At 46.3% G+C, this 22,213-nt stretch overlaps 1 protein-coding gene across 3 annotated transcripts in view; it reads left to right on the top strand.

Moving 5' to 3' along the window:
• The window catches only part of CCNH (cyclin H), a 199,223-nt gene that overhangs the window by 34,553 nt on the left and 142,457 nt on the right, over positions 1–22,213 (top strand). For all 3 annotated transcript variants that reach the window (XM_078675336.1, XM_078675337.1, XM_078675338.1), the window contains exon 4: positions 19,229–19,302. In XM_078675336.1, coding sequence (XP_078531462.1) covers positions 19,229–19,302 — 74 coding nt within the window. The remainder of the gene's footprint in view (positions 1–19,228; positions 19,303–22,213) is intronic.

Below are 22,213 nucleotides of genomic sequence, written 5' to 3'. Positions count from 1 at the left end.
TGGGTGGGCGGCTCGGGGAGGAGTAATTTGCACCATTCTGAGTGCCCCGACTGCTTGGTCGGCCCTGGGGCCGACCAAAGAGGTCATGCGCACTCTACATTTCTTCCCTACTGGTGCCCGGCTGGGTGCTGTCCAGGTCTCCGCACCAATCACAACGGTGCCATTGCATATATATGTATGTATACAGTGGCGGCCGCTCCATAAGGGGGTTGGAGCACCACCCCACTGCTTTCTTGCAGTGCGAGAAGTAGAAAATAAAATGGTATTCTAAATACCATTTTATTTTTGCTTCTCGTGCTGCGAGAAAGCAGCGGGCAGGGGTATGCCTGGTTGGGGGCGGGAGGGTGTGCCTGGTTGGGGTGGGTGGGCGGGTCGGGGAGGAGTGGCTTGCACCATTCTGAGTGCCCTGACTGCTTGGTCGGCCCTGGGGCCGACCAAAGCAGTCATGCGCACTCTACAATTCTTCCCTACTGGTGCTCGGCTGGGCGCTGTCCAGGTCTCCGCACCAATCACAACGGTGCCATTGCAGCGTTGTTATTGGGTTACAGGAGGGGAGGGAGCTGCAGCATGTCTGTTCCTGTTAAGAACGTGGGACCCCGGCCCAGGAGCAGAGGCGAGGCGGCGTGGACCCAGTCAGGTACGTTTTCTTTTAATTTTAACCCCCACCCCACGAGTATTGCAGCCACGACTGCTCAAATGTATCTCTCACTGTTATTGATTTGCATATGGGACATGTATACACTTGTGATGCTTTTGAATGTTTCTGGTTAAAAATACTGTAAATTGACCTCCACCCTGGCCAGTTTTCCCATCTTTAAAGCACCTGCGCATTAAATGGACACATCGACCTCCACCCTGCTCTGAAGGGTCCGCCTACAAGGGGGATGCAGCTTCCGTGCCCATGCTGCTGAGTTCCTAGTTAGCGAAAATTCCAACCAGGGTGCCAATGTCCGCTTGGGTTTACAGCTGTGGGCACCTTTCCAGTGGGAAGTGGATTGAGAAAGCCATGGCATGTCACATAGGCCATTGGGCGCTAAAGACTCAGACATGCTGTTGCATTAGCTGGCACTCGGCGCCTTGATGGTTCGGCGCGTTCTATTGGCCGGGGTTCTTCTCGGCTCTGGCAGTGAGGCATGGCTTGCTGATGCCTTTCACAAGTCAAGTGTTTTTTTTTCCTTTTGAAATCCGTAAAAAAGAAGTCTTATTCGACCTCCTGTAAATGCCAAAAGACTGTCCAGCTCATTTTCCAAATGTAATGAAAAGCATGATTATGCGCTTATTAGAACTTCTCATGCACCTTACAAAGCCAAGAGCGTCTAATAAGTTTCACCTGATAGAAACGTTAAGTGTTTGTTTATGAATTCTGGCTTTATTGAGAAAAAAAGGCAATGACATAGTATGCGTATTTGTTACTAATGCCTGGACTGCTATTAAAATTAACACTTACGCCTGCCTTGCCAAGCAAAACTGAACCGCATAATTAAGCGTTTTTCTCATGCAGCGAAACCAAAATAAATGAAAATACACGTTCTGAATGGGTTTCTTGAGGGACAATATTGTAGTAATGCTTAGAGGAGATGAAGTATAAATCTAAATGTCTTGAGTAATTTTTTACACTTAATGCAATATCCATTATTTAACCAAACTTGCCAGGCGGTCGGTCATAGGAGTTGTTTCTTGTATAAACGTTGGAACCTAGTAAGCTAGATTCAGATCTCGTCTTTGGTACATAAAAAATATTTTGGTTCTTTACAAACTGCTCTTTTTCATCTTGTCACACAAATTGTTAAAATGTAAATGAGTGAAAAATAAGCTGTTCGTTGTGTACCCTTCACATCCTGGTTTGCTTAATCTACTATCAGAAAGACCCAAACACATTACAGCAGTCTATTCTTCTGTGCCCAACTCATCTTGTTGTAGATGCTGCTGCAATAAAAAATTGTGTCTGTAAAGCTATCCTCTGCTCTTTTTTGCTACATCTGCACTACATTATCAATCCAAAACATAAGAAAAAAGCAAGGGAAATAAAGTGTGTAACGGGGAACACACAATGTGGTTCACGTGGTGGGAGATGGGATCATGCTTCACATGTAAGGGGTCAGGCTATATCACATGAAGCACGGCCCACTTCATGAATATTGATAAGCCCTTGCCCGAATAGAACTTGCTATAGGGATGCCGTAAAACATAGGGAATCAGGGCACCTGAATTGTCATCTGTTACATGACATATGAAAATGTGATGATATAGGCGACTGAGTGGAAACTTCTCCTTACATCTGTTACATACTTGCCCACAAGTTTCTGTTTTCGATATGGCGAAAGAGTGCTAGATGGGGATGTATGTTTTCAAGCATCTACATAACCATCTACATAACGACATGCACTTTACTCTCCTCAGTCAAAAAGGAGGTGAGCGTTGGTCTTGGCCAATTATCAGTTAGTTTAAGCCAACCCTCACCTCGTTTTGACTGTGAAAAGTAAAGTGCATGTGTTGTCAAATTTGCTTGAAAATGCACCATTTGCCCACTCATTTTTCAAAATTTTCTCGGGGGGTCCTTCCCCCCTCCTCCACCCCCACCCACCCTCCCCCCCCTCCGCTGAGAAGCACATTCGGTACCTTTCTGGTCAAACCATACATTATTGTCTTCAGCTGTTTCAAAAAAACATTCTTGTAGATTGCTAAGGCATTGAGCTGAGACAAACTCCAACCGCTTCTGCTGTATTCTAACCGATTCAGAAAAGGGGGTGGTGATGAACAGAGTGCCTGAATTAAGCAGACCACTCTTACCCAGTCCAAAGATCAGGGCTTGATCCATCACCGTTTTTTAGCTCACTGCACCATCCCAGCTCAGAACTTGGCTATATGCAAATTAGTCTGTTCCTGTCCCAGTGCATGATGGGAACAGGGCAAACCAAACTACCAAGCCAATTCTTATACTGGGAAGGAAACAAGCTTCCGGGGACCGGTTTCTGCCATTTCAGGCGTCGTCGGCCCGGCTTGCTTGAATCCTGATGGTGCAATGAGCAAGGGACTCACATCTGAGTATACCCTTCCACGCATATGGTGGACAAAATGATTCAGAAAAGGGGGTGGTGATGAACAGAGTGCCTGAATTAAGCAGACCACTCTTACCCAGTCCAAAGATGAGTCCCTTGCTCACTGCACCATCAGGATTCAAGCAAGCCGGGCCGAAGACGGCTGTAATGCCAGAAACCGGTCCCCGGAAGCTTGTTTCCTTTCCAGTGAAGAATTGGCTTGGTAGTTTGGTCTGCCCTGTTCCCATGATGCACTGGGCCAGGGACAGACTAATTTGCATATAGCCAGGTTCTGAACTGGGATGGTGCAGTGAGCTAAAAAACGGTGATGGATCAAGCCCTGATCTGTGGACTGGGTAGGAGTGTTCTGATTAACTCAGATACTCTGTCCATCACCACCCCCTTTTTGAAAGTATTCTAACCGAAGCTCCTGCATCAGTGAATTCTACATTACATGTTACCGTTCTATGTGAAATAAACAATAGCTATTAGACATGAATGACTAAATTGTATAATGAAAATAAAGGTAGGATACTATTACCACACTGCTAACCAGTTCCTAAACAAAGTTGTCTTTTTTCGTTTTTATCGGCAGGTTGTGAGCAGAGGCTCAGTAAATTTGTGTGAAAGGGCTATGTGGATAACAGGCAGGCAGAGAGACGTGTGCACAAAGAATAGGCGTGGTTTCTATGGGTGTTGGGTTTAGGCTAATTTAGCAAGTAAGTAGCGTATTTGCATAGGCCATACATCACTGTTCTCTGGTTAGAGTGGAGATGTAAGGGGTAGTAATGAAGACAGAGTTCAAATGTCTGAGTATACTTAGAAAGTTATTATATCAAGGTTGTAGAATTGAAGTGTATTATCAAAAATTTAAAGGAAAAAGTAAAAAGAAAAATTCAACAAATCCATCCAAGAATAACGTTAGTTTCTTACAAGTCTTGGAGATTGCAGCCCAGAAGTTCTTCAGCGGCTTGAGATGCGTAATGTTCCAAGAGGTTATTGTTGCCATTGTGTGAAAAAAGCAAAGCAATCCAATTCATATCCTCGAAGGGTCAGTAATGCTCCTCGAATGTGGGAGCGACAATTTGAATTGGCAGGCAATCTGCGATGTTGTGAAAGGTTGCACGTTGCAGGAGATCTTTCGCGGCTGCGCAGAAATCCCATTCAGCCACGATACCTTTTTGCATTGCATTCATCTTTGCTTCACTGCCAGAACAATCACATTCATGGTTTTCAAGATAACGCATTACCTGGTGGATATCTGGAGCGATTGTTGGGATGTTGGCAAGGCATAGATCCATTCGCCAGTCGACTGGGCAAGTTTTGCAATCAAAAGATGGTTGTACGCAGATTGCATATGTGTAAATAAATGTTATGTTGTAGCTGGCTCCGATAATAGATAAAGGCAGATAGCCTAAAAGTTTTTCCATTTTTTTTACAGTATTGATGTAGCTTGGTGTAGAGGCGTATTCTGTCGGACATAGTTGTTACCACAGAGAGCGTAGCCATTTTTTACAGGCAGAATTAGTAGTAGGATGGCCGCAAAGAGAGCGAGAATTATGGGCACTGTTCCTGTTATTCCAGAGATGATCGAATGAATGAAGTCTGGTATTAAAAGAAAAATAGTTTGAAAGCGTGTTAAAAGGCCGTAGGAGACCGTGTTAAAAAAGTGTGCCAGACCTTGAGTGTGAGATGTGTTGAAAATTGTGTAACAATTCACAAAGTGTAATTGGAGGTTCGTATTTAAAAGGGAGTGTATTTTACGTGGAGTTTGTGGTATCTGCAGTCGATAAATTTCTTTTGCAGAAGTGAAGGAGACTTCTGTTGTAAACAAAAGCTCTTTCAGTTTGGTTTGTTTAATGAAATCTGTTTTGAAAGTAGGAATTTATTTTGTTAATTATTATCTTGATTGATTGCCATTGTTGGGGAAACATTTTCTGCTGCAAGGAAGCAAGGTGTTTTGTTGCACAATCTTGGCATTGAGGGTAGGAATATCTGACAGTTTAGATCCTATACCTATCGGCAGAGGGGCAGGAGAGCCGAATTATGTTTATGAAATGAGTATTCTTTTACTACAAAAACATTTTGCAGCACGTCTGAATGTGGTTATGGAAAGACACAAATTTTTCGTGCTTGTTCAAGGAAAAGGAGAGAGAGTTGGAAATTACGTTGCAGCTCTGAAGTCATTAGCACAAACGTGTTAATTCGAACAATTGACGGACTCGCTTATTCATGATCAACTTGTTCGGTGCACAAATGATCCTAAAATTCAGGAAAAATTATTGAAAAAAAAATCCTAATTTAAAAGAGGCCATAACCATTGTTGAGTGTTGAACACACTTCTCATTGGGTAAAACAAATACGTAAAAGCTCGAGCCATGTTGAACCTGTTGTCAATTTAAACAAAGATTACCACGAGAATACCTCCTCTGAAAACCAAGTGGCAGTTGTCAATAAAGCAATGAGTAAGCAGGAGAAAAGTTCTACCAAAACTGACAAACAAAAGTTCAATTTTAATCCAAATAAGGATGGGAAATTCAAATGCCCAAGGTGTGGGCGCCAAAATCACCGGCCTAACTTTCCAAATTGTTATGCCAGAAGCACAAATTGCAGGAATTGTGGGGAAAAGAGACATTATGCTCGAATATGTAGGAACACCCGAGTAAATTTGATTGACGACTATGAGGAATTCTCACAACAAGCAATTCATTGTATTACTGATGGTACACCTGAGCTTGTAAATTAAGTAAAGTCTGTAGATTCTGACAGTGTGACTTTGCCTAAATGTGATGTGTGCATTGGGGATGAAGTTGTTCCAGTTTTGCTGATTCTGATTCCCCATATACTCTGATAAGCGACACACTTTTGGTAACAACAAAATAGAACTTTTGTCACCTGATATTAATCCTGTAGGATATGGAGGACAAAAAATTGACTTAATAGGATATTCCATACAATCTATTGTGTTCAAAGACATGGAATTGGTAGGTAAAGTTTATGTTGCCAAGCGTGGCGATAATCTCTTAGGTTGGCGCCACCAAAGAGATCTTGGCATTGTTTTGAACCCAAATGCACCTGAACAAGTCATGTTGGTTTCTCTACAGGTGATGTTCAAGACATTATAGAGAAGTTTCCCAGGGTTTTCAGTGGAAAACTTGGCCTTTTTGAAGCGTTTCAACCATAAAATAATGTTAAAGGACAATGCAAAACCAGCTGTGCATAGTAAGGAAAGTACCTAATCTTATGATGAAACCACTTCAAGAGGAAATTAAAAGACTAATTAATTTGGGAGTTATTGAGGAAATTGAGTCCTCAGAATGGCTCGCTCCCATGGTTTTGGTCTCTAAGGATAAAGGAACTAAAATTAAGATGCGTGTGGACTTAAGAAGTTTAAAAAACTATATGGGTTGACATACAACCACTTCCTAACATCAATGAGACCTTGACAAAACAGGTTGGTGTTTCTTTGTTTAGTGTTATGGATATATCGGCAGCTTACCACCAGATTTTGCTCCATGAAGATTCGAGAGCTCTAACCTCTTTTGTAACCCCTTTAGGTGCTTACAGATTTGTAAGGATGCCTTTCGGTCTGGAAAGTGCGTCCGCTTGCTTTCAAAGAGTGATGAAAAATGTTTTGTCTGGCACTGATTCCGTCATATTTTCCAAGATGACATTTTGTCCAAGGACAAGTTGTCCAAGGACAAGATAGAGTTAAGCATGATGAGGTTCTTTTCAAGGTTTTATCTAGGTTGGAGGAACATGGTCTCACCTTAAAGAGTGAGAAGTGCAAATTCAGGGTCAATTCAGTGTCATATCTTGGGCACTCTATTTCGGGTGAGGGCATCAGTCCAAAATGTGACCTTGCGGAAGCTTTATTACAGGCACCACCTCCTTCTAACAAAGACCAGGTTAAATCTTTTCTTGGTCTAGCCGAATATTATTCGAAGTTTGTGTATAATTTTGCAAGTGTAATGCAACCTATTAGAGTACTTATGAAAAAGGGTGTGGTTTTTGATTGGAATGACGATTGTGTAAATGCTTTTAATAAGGTAAAGAGTGAAATTGCAAGGATGCCAACTTTAGGCCACTGATGCAAGTGTGCGAGGTTTAGGGGCTGTTCTATCTCAGATTGTTGATGGAAAAGAAAAGGTCATTGGTTTTGCTTCACGGTCATTAAAAGGAGCAGAGGAGCGTTATTCTGTAATGGAACGTGAGGCTCTTGCCTGCTCATGGGCCATCAGTCACTTCAGATTCTACTTGTGGACATGTTTTCATGTAGGAATGTGGAGAGCACCACCTCAAGAATTAAGAGATGGATTGAAGGGCTTTAGGAATATAATTTATGTGTGGAATATTTGCCTGGACTTAAAAATGTTCCGGCAGATTTGTTTTCGAGAATGCCTTTGGAAAAGTATTCTGTGTGCAATTTTGATTGTGTGAATGTTTCTTGGGTAAAGGAGTCAGCTATTAGCAAATAAGAATGGCAAAATTGTTTTGTCAGTGATGAAGCAAGGGCAACAGTTATGGATTTTACTGTCAATGGTTGGCCCTGTTTAAAAGAGGTTCCTGACTAGCCAAAGGTTACTGGAATGTTTGAGACGAGTTAAACATTATGCAAGGTGAGCTTTTGCGGGGTGATAGGTTGATACCCCCATTTCAGATGCGTGAAAAGATTATTAACCTTGCACATGAAGGGCATCTTGGCCGCAGTCTTACTAAGGCTAGGATCCGAGAGTCTTATTGGTGGCCAGAGGTTACCGGCATGTTGAAGAAATAGTCCGGGATTGCACTATTTGTGCTGGGAATGACAAATCCAGGAAAGTAAGGTCTACTCCTCTTTCTCCTGTTGCTATACCTGAACGTCCTTGGTCTGAAGTTGCAGTTGACATAGTTGGTCCATTTGACAATTTAGCTCTTTCTGAGAGATTTGTTGTTGTCCTGGTGGATTACACGTCAAAATGGGTGTCTGCTTCTTGCATGAGTTCAGTTGTGACAAAAAATATCATTGAATTTCTCAAGGATGCCTTCACATGTGAGGGTGTTCTGATATCCTTGTTTCTTGACAATGGGGTTCAGTTTACTTCTCAAGAGATGTCGGATTTTCTTAAAGATCTATCCGTCAACCACCAAAAGGCTGCTCTTTATACCCCTCAAGCTAATGGTTTAGTTGAGAGGATGAATAGATTGATTAGAGCCCCTGCTCAGACTGCCTTAGAAATGAGAGTTCCGCTTAAACCTATACTCTGAGAAAAGCTATGGGCACACAGAAATACTCCAAACAGTGTGGCTGGTTAGTCACCTTTTAAGAAACTCAAGGGAAGAACAGCTGGTTCTAAACTTAATCCCTTATGGTTGAGTATAAAAGACAGAGGTTGTGTTGTGAATAACTGGAGGGTAAACAAATATCAAAACAATTATAAACAGAGGTTGGATATTAAAATGGGGGCAAGACGGTTTTCTTGGAGAGTGGGTGATCTTGTTTATGTGAAGAAAGCAGTCTGGTCGCCAAAAGGTGAATCTAAGTATTTTGGCCCAAGGCATATTATTAAAGTTATGAGAAACGTTGTTATGCTTGCTGGAGGGGATGTTTGGAGCATGTCTCGTTTAACAAAGTGTACGAAGGGAAATGAATATATCAAGTCTAAATCTCGTTTTTTCAGTCCAAGTATGGTCACTCTCAGTGCAAAGTTCAAGGTGATCATGCTCATGATAAATCGAAATCTCAGACTAGTCTACCACAAAATGATTTTTCGCAGAGTTTTAACAACAAAGTTTGTCCTGATTCTCTTACTCGAAGTACTAGAGTTAAGAAGTCACCATTGTATCTTCAAGACTATTTCCTTAAGTATTTGTTCTTATTGCTTTCTTATTTATTTCTGTGCATTAAGTTTAACATTCTGTGTTGAGAATGTAAATGACATCAGCGAGAACGTGTTTACTCGGGCTGAGTCAGAGAGACAGCCGACAACCCGGGGGTCCGGCGGCGCATTCCTAGCAGCAGTTTACCAGTACGCAGTCTTCATTGCCGGCAGAGCAGGGTGCAGTTGTCACATGCATTTTCAACATTCTATTCACCAGTACGTCCCCACTCTCTCCCCCCCCCCCACCCCCCATTCCTCCGCTTCCAATAGCCAAGACATAAGAAATCGTGCCCTAACTGAACAAACACCAACCCCCAATGTGGTCAATGGCCCTATCCCTCCCCCCACCCCTCCCCGTCTCATAGCAATCATGTGTGCCCATTTGCGTCCATCTATGTGAAGTCCAGACCTGTACCACCGCTACTCCTATCTCTAGCACGACTCTTAGTGGTGTCTACGCCCCCTCTGAGCTAACCCTACCCAAATGTCCGTCCCGAACTTTGTGTCCCAGCCAAGCCGAGTATAGGCTATGTTTAAAAAGGTGTTGTCGTATCCCTCTGATCACCTCTCACTCCGTTCCATACCTCCATCACTCTCCACAACACACTCGCTGGGGCACACGCACAACATCCCCCTCCACTTGCGGAGATGCAGGTTCGAGCCACTGTATGCCTCTAACTTGGGGTCTCCCGTTCCGGGCTGTCACTGTCCTCCCGCTGCCTCCTATTGAGGTAAGTTTGGAACAATGCCCAAAAATTCTTAAGGCGGCTTTTGGGGGGCAGCAGTTCACTGTAGTTTTCCGCTTGTGTGCTACAGTACAGCATGTCTCGCGCCCATCTAGCCTTGGTCGGGAGCAGTCCTCTCATCCAGCACTGCGCTACAACTCTCCTAGCCATTAACATCCCCATATCCGTGAGTCTGCGAAGCGCAACCGGCAGCCTCCTGGAGTTGCCTATGAGCGTCACACCCGGATCCAGGACCATGTCTACGTCTAGAATTTTACTAATTTCCGAAAAGATATCACGCCAGAAGGACTGTATGCCCGGACAGATCCAGGCCAAGTGCATAAAGTCAGCGTCAGCAGCATGGCAACGTTCACATTGTGCCGTCTGCCTCAGGCCGTATCTATGTAGCCTTTCCGGGGTGTAATACACTCTTTGCAGGAACTTAAAGTAAATCAGTCTGTGCTTACCATTAAGCGAGATCCGCTTCGTACTGTCACAGCAATACCGCCATGTCGCGTCATCTAATGTGATCTCAAGGTCTCTCTGCCATGCCAGTCTTGCCTTCATAAGCTGGCACTCTCCTTGCGATCTAGCTATTCTGTAGAGATTCGTGAGAAGCTTCCGAGGCTCCTTGTGTGTGATAACATAGGTCAGTTCAGGTACTTCTGGGGGTTCCACCATATCCGAACCAAGCAGCTCCAAGAGGGCACTCGGGGTCCTGTGGAATTGGAAGCATTGCAGCATAGGGGGCTCACTGCAATCCCCTCGCGCCTGATCCCAGTCCTTGGCCACTCCGTCCTGGAAAAGATCGCCTGCTCTGCAGAGACCCAATTTCGCCAACTCCCTGGTGACCCCCTTCTCGGCCTTGGGCGGGAGCCAGAGCATCCATTCCAGTGGCATATCCGGCGAGTATAGCAGCGCCCCCCCCCCCGCCGTTGCAGGAGTGAGTGCTATGCATAGCTAGTAGCAGTAATGGAGTCCAACACTCCAGTTCGGCGATCCAGCGGCATGCAAATCGTGGCCGGAAGAGGCTGCGGGTGCGCAAAGAGGCGCTCCATGCGGACATGTGGGATTAGCCTGTCTCCATGGATCCCGGTGTGTAGATGTGACGCTTGAGCAGCTCTGTAATAGAGTTCAAGGTCTGGGGCCGCCAAGCCTCCCATGTTGTAAGGCAAAGTAAGTGTCGTCCACTTGACTCTCGGCTGCTTTCCCGCCCATACCAAACTGATCATAAGGCTTGTCAGCCTCTGAAAGAAAGCCCTAGAGAGCACTATTGGAAGGGCATTAAAGAGGAACAAAAACCTCGGCAGTACCACCATCTTCATAATGGCAATGCGGCCCATTAGCATAAGAGGCAATTTACTCCAAAGTGCTACGTCGTCTTCCAATTTACTAATCGCTTTGCCATAGTTTTGGCTTACGAGCAGGTCCGGATCCGTGTGAATTTGTATTCCCAGGTATCTGATCGGTTTTCGGTCCACTGTAGGGGGTACTCCGTCTCCACCTGTTTAGTCACAGGCGTTAGCGGCAGCACCACAGATTTTGCCCAGTTAACTTTAAGGCCGGATAGCGCTCCAAATCGCACAACCTCCCTTAGAAGTGGGGGGAGTGTCGTCGCAGGGTCGTGCGCATACAACAGCGTGTCGTCCGCGTACATAGACACTACTATTTTGTAGGTCGGGAAATGTACGCCCTCGTGAATGTGGTATTCCCTTAGCGCGCAAGCCAAAGGCTCTGCCGCCAGTGCATATAGCAAGGGGGATAGGGGGCACCCCTGTCTGGTTCCCCATCCGATGTAAAGTGGTTTCGAGACCGCGTTCCCAACACGCACTCTGGCCGAGGGCCCCACATAAAGGGCGCCCACCATTTACAGAGAGGGTTCCCCAAGTCCCATCCGTCGCAGCACCTGGAGCAGAAACGGCCATTCAACCGAATCGAACGCCTTCTCCATGTCAAGGAAAAGAGCCACGGCCGATACATCCTGCTTAACATGTTGAATGGTTCCTAATACAGTCCTAATATTGTACGTCAAGTTCCTGCTGGGTATGAACCCTGCCTGTTCCGGGGCCACCAACCCAGGGGCAAGTAGTGCTAATCTGGTCGCTAGCACTGTTGCATACATCTTGGTATCTTCGTTGAGCAACGACAGCGGTCGGTAGGATCCGCACTCGTTGTGCGCCTTACCAGGCTTAAGGAAGGTGATAATCATTGCCTCTCTCATGGAGCCAGGCATGGTACCCTGGAGACAGACGTCTCCCAACAGTGTGTGGAGAAGTGGCAAAAGCTGTTCCTGAAAAGTTTTGTAAATTTCGACCGTCAGGCCATCCATACCCGGCGCGCTGCCTGATCTCCTCGAGGCCAGGGCGTCTCTAATTTCGTCCTGTTGTATAGGGCACATAAGAAATTCCCTGTCTGCGTTAGAGAGGAACGGGAGCTTTATGTGTTCCAGGTAATCTAAAATTTCCGCCGACATGTCCCCAGACTTCGAGGAGTATAGGTCTGAGTAGTACTCCCTAAAGATAGAAGCTATATCTGCCTCATCTGTGGCTCTGCTACCGTCCACATCTCTCAGTTCCGAAACCAGCGATTTCCCCCTTCGGCCTTTAAGGATGTTAGCCAGTACCGAGCCAGGCCTTTCTCCTTCTCCGTATGTACGCGCCGTGGCGTATTTGCCCAAATGTTTCACCTCCCTGTCCGCTTCGTCATGGAACTCCACTAGGAGGCGTTTGATCCCCTCCTCCGTGGCCTCATCCGGTCGATTCCGCTGCTGCTCCTCAAGGGCTCGCAGCTGATTTTTTAGTTCTGCCAGCCTGTTTCTTATCGCTTTCAGGACACTGGAGTGTTTAGACATCGCAATGCCTCGTATGTAGACTTTAAATGCCTCCCACACAGTCTGAGAGTCCTCCACTGAGCCTACATTCTTTTCGAAAAATACGTCAATAGACTCCGCTAGTTCTCCACGAAAGACCGGGTCCAGGAGCGAGTAAGGTGGAAAGCGCCATGTAAAGGGAGGAATTTTCCTGAGAGGGGCCTCTATCACTAGTAGTATGGGGGAATGGTCTAATAGCGTGCGTGGTAGGACGTTACAGTGTTTAATGCTGCGGTTGATCCCCGCGGTGGCAAACCAGTAGTCGATTCTAGTGTGCACCTCATGGTAAGCAGAGTTGTGTGTATATCAGCCACGCCCCACATTTCTACTTCTCCACACATCATCCATGCCCAACATCAGTAATTTAGCTATGAGAGTCTGTGCCACCGCTGACGGCCTGGGGGGGCGGTCATGTAGATCTGTCCATGTCTGGATTGAGTTTCAAATTAAAATCCCCTCCCCATATTATGTGGGTTCTCCCGTATGCTGCAATACTATTAGCCAGCGTTTCATAGAATTCAGGGGAGTCATAATTGGGGCCATATGCATTGACTACTAGTAAATCCAGCCCCACTCCCCTATAGGTCGCTATAACGTATCTGCCTTCCTAGTCCGCGCCTAGCGTCTGTATCTGGATTTTCGAATCTGGGTTAACCCATGTGATAACCCCCCTCGCATGAGTGGTGAACCCGGCCGCAACAGTGTTCCCCTCCAGGGCTCTGCTATGCAGCATTCTACTTGTGAGTGGCAAGTGTGTTTCCTGCAGCAGTGCTATGTCTATCTTATGTCGTTTGAGGTAACTCACTACTTTCCTGAGCTTTCTAAAGTCATTCAATCCCCTGACATTCCACGTAAGGCCACTAACTAAGGCTGACTGTGTAACGTCCTGTTCTCTCGTTACAGTAGTCATGGGGGCAAGTCGTGCAGTGTAGAAGTGTAACCCAGTGTGCAGAGGGGAGGCAATACAGAGTGGCACTCCAAGGAGCGGGGTGCGTCTCGGACTTGGGCTAGTCCATAGTGGACTCTACTTGACCATCGAGGCAAAAGGCGCAGTGCAAAAATGTCAACACAATAACTACCCGCGAATCCCCCCCCCCCTCCCACAGCAGACCAACCCCAACACGGCCTAGCATGAGCAAACTTCCCCCCCACTCCCTCCCAACTGACCCATGTAGTCCCTCGCGGGACTCGGTAGTGCGGACAGCGCTAGGGCAGAGGTCGCCAGCATTAGTACTGGTGGCAATTGCATGCTAAGTCTTGTCCCAGGTAAGCTCCCAGCGCCGTCACCACTTCAGTGTCTGTCCACTCGAGCCTTAGGTAGTGAGCTACTGCTCAACAATCAGTAATCCCTCAACAACAATGCAGCTACCCCCCCCCCCCCCCCCTCCCATCCCCCAGGCTCAACTCGTGATAGTTTCCCACAAACAAAGACTGCAAACTATATCAGCATTCACTAATGTCAGTCATTGGCTTGCCTAAAAGAGAAAATAACTTGGAAAGATCTCACCAATCGTCGGAGGCAGCGCAGCCCTCGTGCTCTCCTAAGGGTCCGGCCTCTACCTTTGATCCTGAGCACAGAGGGCTCTGCCATGCACAACTCAGTTCTCCGGCATGGCCCAGATCCTGCCCCATCTCGTCAAACAGCTTGGCCACATCTGCGACGCAGTGACCCTATTCTTGCTCATCCAGGCTGCTGGTAGGTTCTTGTTCTCCAGCCTGGCTTCTGGGGCTGTTCCTCCGTTCCCTAGTCCACGTTTTCAGAGACTTATGTAGGTCTTTCAGGTCAGTGAAAATGTGAGTGCGCCCCTGTCTTTTGATGCACAACTTCGCCGGGTATAGCATAGCGTAGTCTAGTCCTAGGTCACGGTGTAGTGTAGCTCCTATCTTCCCAATAGGCTCTGCGCATTGGAATAATACCTACAGCAGTAAAGGCCTAGACCAGACGTTAACTAGGTCTACTACTGTCGATACTAGACTTAATTTTTGGGTTTGCCAGCGTAGCTCAGAGTTCGCTAGAAACTTTCTCGAATGTTCAAGGAGGAATTAACTTCCCTGATTAGACAAGAAGGGATTTAGTTTCTGACAACCATAGAACATGACAACTTTGCTCTCCCCTAATCAAGAGTGTATCTCCAGAGTCGTGTGAGCACAAGGCAATTATTTTACTCAGTCAGTACGTGCATTCTTAGTCTCATCAGAATGTAGAGAAAAGGAAGAGACGGGCGTGTTCAATAAAAGGTGTTATTTATTGATCAGTCTCTTTTCTCGTACAAGAGAAATGGATCGATATTATTGCAATACTTATAGTTAAGTAAAGTGCATACATTAAAAGCAATAGTATAAAATAATACTGTAAAAACATTGATATGGTTTCTGAGCCATATGATGTTTAAAATGATTAAAATATATTTACATACACATATACATTTGACTAAACGTACTCAACTGGTGTTTCTAAATACGCCTACCCCGTGTACCTGACCTAAGTCTAATGCGTGGGCGGGAATAGAAAGTTACAGTTTAAGTTAAGTTTGTTTTTGCCAAGTGAATAACTAAAGAATTCTCTGTGAGGGGTTATTCAGTTCTGTACCTGGAATTTAGGATGAATGAGGAATGGTATCTCTTTCTCTGCTCTCGATATTCCAGGCCGCCTGCGAGGGCTGCCCGAAAGCGCCGGTGCTGGGTCTCTCGGCTTGAGATAGCAGCGCGTCTCTCAGCGCGTCAGGAAGGCGGGGCTGCTGCCAGCGGGGTCTGCTCTGCTCTCGGCTTCGGCAAGTGTGGCTGCTCCGTCTCGTCACCACGCGTGTGTTTGCATAGGGCAAGATCGGTAATAGTTATACCTTAAAGGTGCCGAGATTGACGTAAGGATGGACATAGATACGTCAATAAAGATGTCATACGACTTGCTCGTTAGCACATTCTTTACTAAAGTTCTCGGTGAAATCAAAACAATGGCCGCAGGGTTTTTCCCAGGTTGTCATAGGTTTGATTTGTTATGAGAACGTCGTATGCCTTATCAGAGGCTGGAGGAATGTCGCTTGTCTAATTAGATCTCAAGCGTTATGACCTAATCAGATAACACGTTCCTGTGCCGTAGTGTGACTGCGTCAGATAACGGTATCTGCATCATGGGGGCTTGTCTTGCCTCATGGGCTGACTGTTAGTTAACTTGATAGTTAGTTTAACCAGAATAGGGTCAGGAATAGGGGGATCGATTCAGAACCTATAGGAATACACGACAACGGAGTTGCTGTTTATATGGAGTAAAGCGCCGTCGTTCCTCCTGTACCTTCGCCGTGAAGTCCGTCTATAAGGAGATTGCTGCCCCCTCGAACTGTAGCCTGCCCTTCTCCCTGGCCAATCGTATCGCAGTGTCTCTGTCCCTGTAATTTAAAAGTTTTGCGATAATTGGCCTCGGGGGAGCTCCAGAGCGCGGACGCGGGCCCAGCGTGCGGTGCGCTCTTTCAACTATGAACATGGGCGAGAAGACATCATCCCCTAGCAGCGTGGTGAGCAGCTTCTCCACAAACAGCTCAATTTTCCCGGTATATGTCGTTTCCGAGACACCGGTAATTCGTATATTAGAGCGCCGAGAGCGGGCCTCCAAATCCTCTGACTTATCTTGAGGAGCTTGCCAATCTGCTTGCGATCTTTATCCAGTTCCATTTGAGCCTCCTCCACTTCGGTCAGGCGTCTCTCCGACATGTCCAATCTCTCCGCGTGCTTATCCACTCTTTCGGACATCCGGTCCATGCGATAAGTGAGGGCGTCAATCTTCGTGCCTATTGACGCCATGCTGTCCTGTAGGCATGGTGACCAGTAACTCCTTTATGTCTGAGTAGAACGAGCTCTCTGGGCCTTTATCCTGTTGCGCAGGCGCAGTTTCTTGCATTTCTGGGGGCTTCGCCCGACGCTGCTCAAAAGGGAGCTTAGTCTGTGTCTTATCTCCTTTGCCCATGATGTCCCGGCCAGTGGCTATGGTGAAGGCTCCCACCGCGTGCCCACTGGGGCAGCTGCTAATGTAGGGATCTCTTCGCCGGCTTCCTGCCCGTTGACTCCACCACTATGAACAGGGGCTCTACTCCTCCCCAATAACAGGGTCACCCTCTCCTCCTGTGGGTCCGGCGCAGGCGATCCCTGCCGCCAAAAAGTCCAGACCGTCGCTCAAATAGGCAGGCACAGCCCTACTGGGTCTTAGGCCCAAGCAGAGGGGTGCGAGCCAGTATCTTACTGAAACCCCAGAGAGTATGCGATGCCAGTTGGGGGCTCAAAGTCGGTCCTCAGGGAGCAAAAGCGCACTCGCACAGCCGCGCTGTCCACACCGCACGTCAGCGTATTCACAGAAAGAGCACTGTCCAATATCTCCCTCAGACGCTCTGTCGCTATATAGTAGAGCAGTGGGGGGGGGGGCACAGCTAGTTGCCACAGTATCGCTCCCCTCGGGGGGGGGGGGTGGGGGGGGGGAAGCCCCCAGCGGCTCCGGGATCTACCAGGCCCCCCCAGGGAGCCTCCGGCAGCTGCGCTGTCGTCTGCAGGCCAGTGCTCCAGAGCGTTCGTATTGCGGCCACTCCAGTCACCAACGGCGGGCCTTGCACAGCCCCATCAGTGCAGCAGGTGGGGAGAGAGTAGGCTCAGGCTTGTCCAGGAACACCCCACTAGCCACAGTGGTGACTGCCCGCACCCCCGTGCTTCCGTCCGCCCCCGAGTCCCGCAGCACACTAGCCGCACAACTGATAAGGGAGGGGGGCAGTGGTTTGCAGAAGAGTAAACTTCAGGGCCGTTCGCCGCTTGATCGTGGGCTCAGGATCTCCACAGCAGCACAAGTGTGCACCACGCACACAGGTACAACAAGTCACTCCGCCTCGCTGGTAGTTCCGCGTCTCGAGCCGCCGCGGCCCAGGTGTCTCCCACACCCGTAGCGGAGAGGGCGGTCAGTGGAGCGCAGTGCCCACTGGGTTTGACGGCAGCGTCAAGTATGGCGATGGCCGGGGAGGTGCGGCGCCAGGACTTCCCCACTCGATGAACACAGCTCGGGAGGGTCACAGGCAAGCGATGGCTGTGGGGGACGGGGGGTATATGGTACCTCCAAGAGTCCGCCGCTCCCCCTGGTCCGTGACTGAGGTTCGGACCTCCGGGCTGAGGGCCTGGTCGGCGGGCCGCACGTCGGGTGACGCACGCCGAGGAGAGCGCCAGGCAAGGTCGTGGCTCAGCGGCCTAGCGCGCCGGGAGGTTGCCGGCTCGCACTCCTCTCTCAGGCGGCCAGGGATTGGCGAAAAACGCCGCCGCTGCTGACGAGAAATCTCTCAAAAAGTGAGGAGGGGGGTTACTGCAACTGGAACCCCCTTTCCTACACCATTGATTTAATCGGATGGTATTTCTACTTACTTTGCTTGCTTTTCCAAGCACTACTTTTTTCTTTAGGGTTAAAAACTCCACAAGAATGCATGTGTTTTTGCTGTTTCCCAAGAGTACTTCTCTCATCCTGCAGTCCATGTTGCTCTTTCTTCCAGTAGCGCTTGCCCTCTGTGCTTCCACCCCCCACCACCACCACCCTCCTTATTGCTTTCCCACAAAACTGTTGTTTCTCCTTAACCCTGTTGTTTCCCCATAAGGTTTGCATTCCCCTGTGTTGATTTGCTGTCCATCACGCCCTTGCTTCTTCACCTCCCACGCTCCCCTTGTTGCTTCGTCAGTCCTCATGCACCCATGTGTTTTCATTCCCCGCCTTGTCCCATGTTGTTACACCATACCATTTCCCTCCTACATGTTGATTCTGCCCCCATTACTTCTGTTCCACACCGTTCCCATTCCCGCACACCACCCCCACTTTAAAAACAAGAAAAAAGTTTTTTGTGTGCTTTCTATTCTTTTTATTTACTGATCCATCTCAGATATAAAATGACCCATGTCATTTTATAGATGTGGGCATACAAGATGGCCATGCCTGCAAAATGACGCAACAGACCTGTCGCATAGGCGGTACCTATTGGCTTTGCTAATGATTGGTAGGTCTGCCTTAACAACATAGCCAGCTGAACCTGTTGTTAACAATGCATTAAAATGTACATCTACTTCGCTCCACCTAGAGCTGTAAACTTTCACCACATGCTGTAGTCTGTTTGGTGTATACTTCTGCCGCATGTGGATTTATTGCTTTGCCAGTAATGAGGGACTATTTTGCATCTCAAAAATGTTCTGTATCATCATAGTCAACTCTATCTCGTTGATGCATTCTGTACAGAAAACGATTGTTAAGGGTTGTCCCTGTTTTGTATGTAATTGCTCATGTCCAGGGTCCCTATCTTGGCCACCTGATGCATGATGACGCAAAACTGTATTTGTGGCTATCATCTCGGTTGTTTCTGGCAGTCACAATGGCCATATGAAGCACTTCTCATTTACAAACACAGCAAAAAATACATATTCTTAACTTGTGAGTTATGCAAAATCAGTTTTAATGACAGCAGTGTTACAAATAGTGAACTAAGCACTACTGAATAGTTGTGAAATTGTTTTCTAAATACTTCTAATAGAAATCCAGAATGCCTCAATTTGAGCCAGCATAGAGCAAATAGAGCCGCAGAGAAAGAAAAAAGTTTAAAACTGTGTTTCACAAATGGGTTGTTTGATTTTGTTACACTTTTTGAGCTATGTTTTTATTGCATTAAATGATGTGCACGGTGTATGAAACTTTCCGAATCCCTAATACATGATTTTATTTTGTCTTTTCTGCAGGGAACTGCGAGTATGTACTTTAAACGTTTTTACATGAATAACTCTGTAATGGAATACCATCCTCGAATTATAATGTAGGTAATAGTTTCAGTTTGTAATTGTCTAATTACGTAACACTTCGCTCTCTGAAATGATCTTCACCTGATTAGTTTAGAGATCAACAAAGTTTTGGTAAAGGAAGCACCATTTCAAAAAGATACAGAAACTGTAACTCTAGAGCGACTAATTCCTAGAGTACACCCAGACGAAAGGAATACAAAATACTTTCACATCGACTACCTTACCTTGCATGTGAACATCATATTCCCTCTTTTCACAGTTATATGCTTCTACCTGCCTGAATATTTCTGTATCATTTCTGTTGCTTAAGTGCTAATCATGTATTTATTCTTTACTTGCTTGATTACATATGATTGCTCTATTCAAGATGAAACAGAAGGTTTGGCAATTTGCTTCTGAATAGTAACCTGCAAGTTTCTGTCTATCAGAAAATACATGAAAGGAGCTTTTGCTAAACATCAATCAAGTTTGATTCAGCTTTACACTAAAGCCATACAATAATAAAAACATAAAATACATAGTACGAAGGGACTCTAGACTTATATAATCTTTGTATAATTCAATCTCCAAATGATCGATAAGACTAAAAGAGAAAAAAAGACATTCCCGTCCCCATAAGCCCTTTTTATTAGCATGCCTCATTTCTTCGGTTTCAGACAATCAAGGTGCTATCTGCTTAGCTTTAAGATGCTTTAGAGGACAAAGAGTAGAGCTATGTGGCTTCCCTTAGCAACATAGCTATGTCCTCCGTCCTTCGCTACGGCACAAACAGACTATAGCTGGCCCCTATGGGGAGGCACAAGGAGTCAGGACATAAATGTATTAAAAAAAAAAAAAACTGCACGACTCCCACTTGTAGGACGGGCTTGAGCAAGGCATGTCATGTCTAACTACAGATAAACATTGAAGCTTTTGATAAATGCTTTGTATATCTAAAACGTGGTGTAGTGGCTATGCAACGGGCAGGTGGAGAAGCTAAAAAGGATTAATAACCATGTCAGCCGAGGCTTCAAAAGGTAGAGCCTTGGCAGCTTGTATAAGCAAATACTGCAAAAAAATGCAACTGCGTGAGAGCAGAATTGCTTAGGAGGGATATATGTCTGTGCCATGGATGATGTTATCAGTGATGTCACTGGCCAGGTCATGTGTGATGTAATATGTGAGGCCGCAAGCAGTGCATTGGGGGGGTGCAAGTTATAGTTAGCTCAGCTAACTATAACTGCTGAAATTCACTGGCTTTGTTCGATTGAAACCTGATCCTAACTATAATGTCCCTGTAACCTTTCTTTTTTTCAATTAATTTCTAAGATTTTTTAAAATTCCGTTTCTGAACTATAACTTTCCTGTAACATTAGGTTTTTTCAGTGTATTTCTAAGTTTTTTTCAAATGCTAATTCCGAACTATAACGTCCCTGGAACCTTTGTTTTTTTTTGGTGAATTTCTGTGTTTCTTTAGACTAGTAGTCACATTTGCAGTGTAGTAGAGAAAGGGGGCAGGCCTCTGACCAGCTCTCAGCAATCCCGCTGTGTGGTAGTTACTGGCGGTAACAGGAGGGGTAGTTGGCCCACAAGGATCCTCTGGAGCCAAGGAGACTTCATTTCCCAACCAGTTGGCCCCCAAGGAGCCAAGCTCTTTAGGTACTCTGCAACAGTGATTTAGTCCAGAGACATATGCAGTAGTTTACAGGGCAGAAAGCGATGTAATCTGCCACAGATGTAATTTCCAGTTCAGCTCTGAACGCTACCAATGGTGTCCCTGGGCCTAGGTGTAGCAGTCACTTCAGGAAGGTATTTTTTACTTTTTGTAGGGCCTGTACGTTTGCATTTCTCTAATTTCCAAGCCATATATGCTTGCAGCTATTGTTTTGGTTTTGTGCAGAGACAAAGCCGGCTTTATCAGGTCGATTATTACACTTGCTCGCAAATCTTCGCACTGCCCCGCGTTGTTGGGAAAATACCATTTTAGCCTTGTGTACTTGACTGCCCCAGAGAAGCTTATCAATCTGTATGCCCAAGTAATCAAAGGATTGAACCTGTTCTATTTGGTTGCCATAAATTCTGAAGGTTGATTTTAATTTGGCCCTTGATTTCATTACCTTTAACTTTGTTTTCTGCATACTGATTGTTAGTTTCCTGGATTTATAGAAAAGTTTCAATCCTTCCAGTAGGCTGTGCATGGACAGTTCAGTGCGTGATTAGCTTTGGTACATCCTGGGCGAGATTGAAGAGCGTCTTCCTTATGTCATTGATCTAGATGTTCAATAGAGCTGGTGCCAGCATGCACCCTGCCTGACCCCTGAGTGCATTTCAAATGTGGTTGTGCACTCTGCTTTGGGGCAATATTTTATGGCTGCTGTTATTCCGGTATGAAGGCTCATTTGCAGATTCAGTAGATACTTGGGGCTTCATGGTCCTGCAGGATACGTCATAATGTAGTCCAGTCCATACTGTCAACAGTGGTCGTTAGGTCTATAAAGATCAGGAAGAGTGGTGATTTCCATAGCGTGGACTTCGAACAGATCATGTGTAGTCACAGGCCCCTGCAGAAGCCGCCTTGAAGGTGAGACATTATGCCGTTGTCCTCCAACCAAGTCTCCAGGCAGTCAAGCAACCTCTTACCAAAGATTTTACTTACTACTTCCAGTCACGAAATTGGGTGGTAGTAAGAAAGATCACCCCGTCTGCCCTTTTTTCATGGATGGGGACTATTATAGATGACTTCCAATAGGATAGGTTTAAGGACAACTGTCAGAGAGCCCAGCCACATGTCCAGGTTCCTTTTGAGCACATCTGTGGGCATCTGATCACAGCCGGGGGCTTTTCCCAGCATTTGATGTTGGATGGCATGGACTACTTCCGTTCAACTGAATGAGATAACTTCATGGATATGGTTGCGCAGACGAGCAGTGGTTTCGGCTTGGTTCT

The sequence above is a fragment of the Lissotriton helveticus genome, chromosome 2_1, assembly GCF_964261635.1.
Source record: "Lissotriton helveticus chromosome 2_1, aLisHel1.1, whole genome shotgun sequence".
In the NCBI taxonomy this organism is placed as follows: domain Eukaryota; kingdom Metazoa; phylum Chordata; class Amphibia; order Caudata; family Salamandridae; genus Lissotriton; species Lissotriton helveticus.
This window is presented reverse-complemented; position numbering and strand designations above follow the sequence as displayed.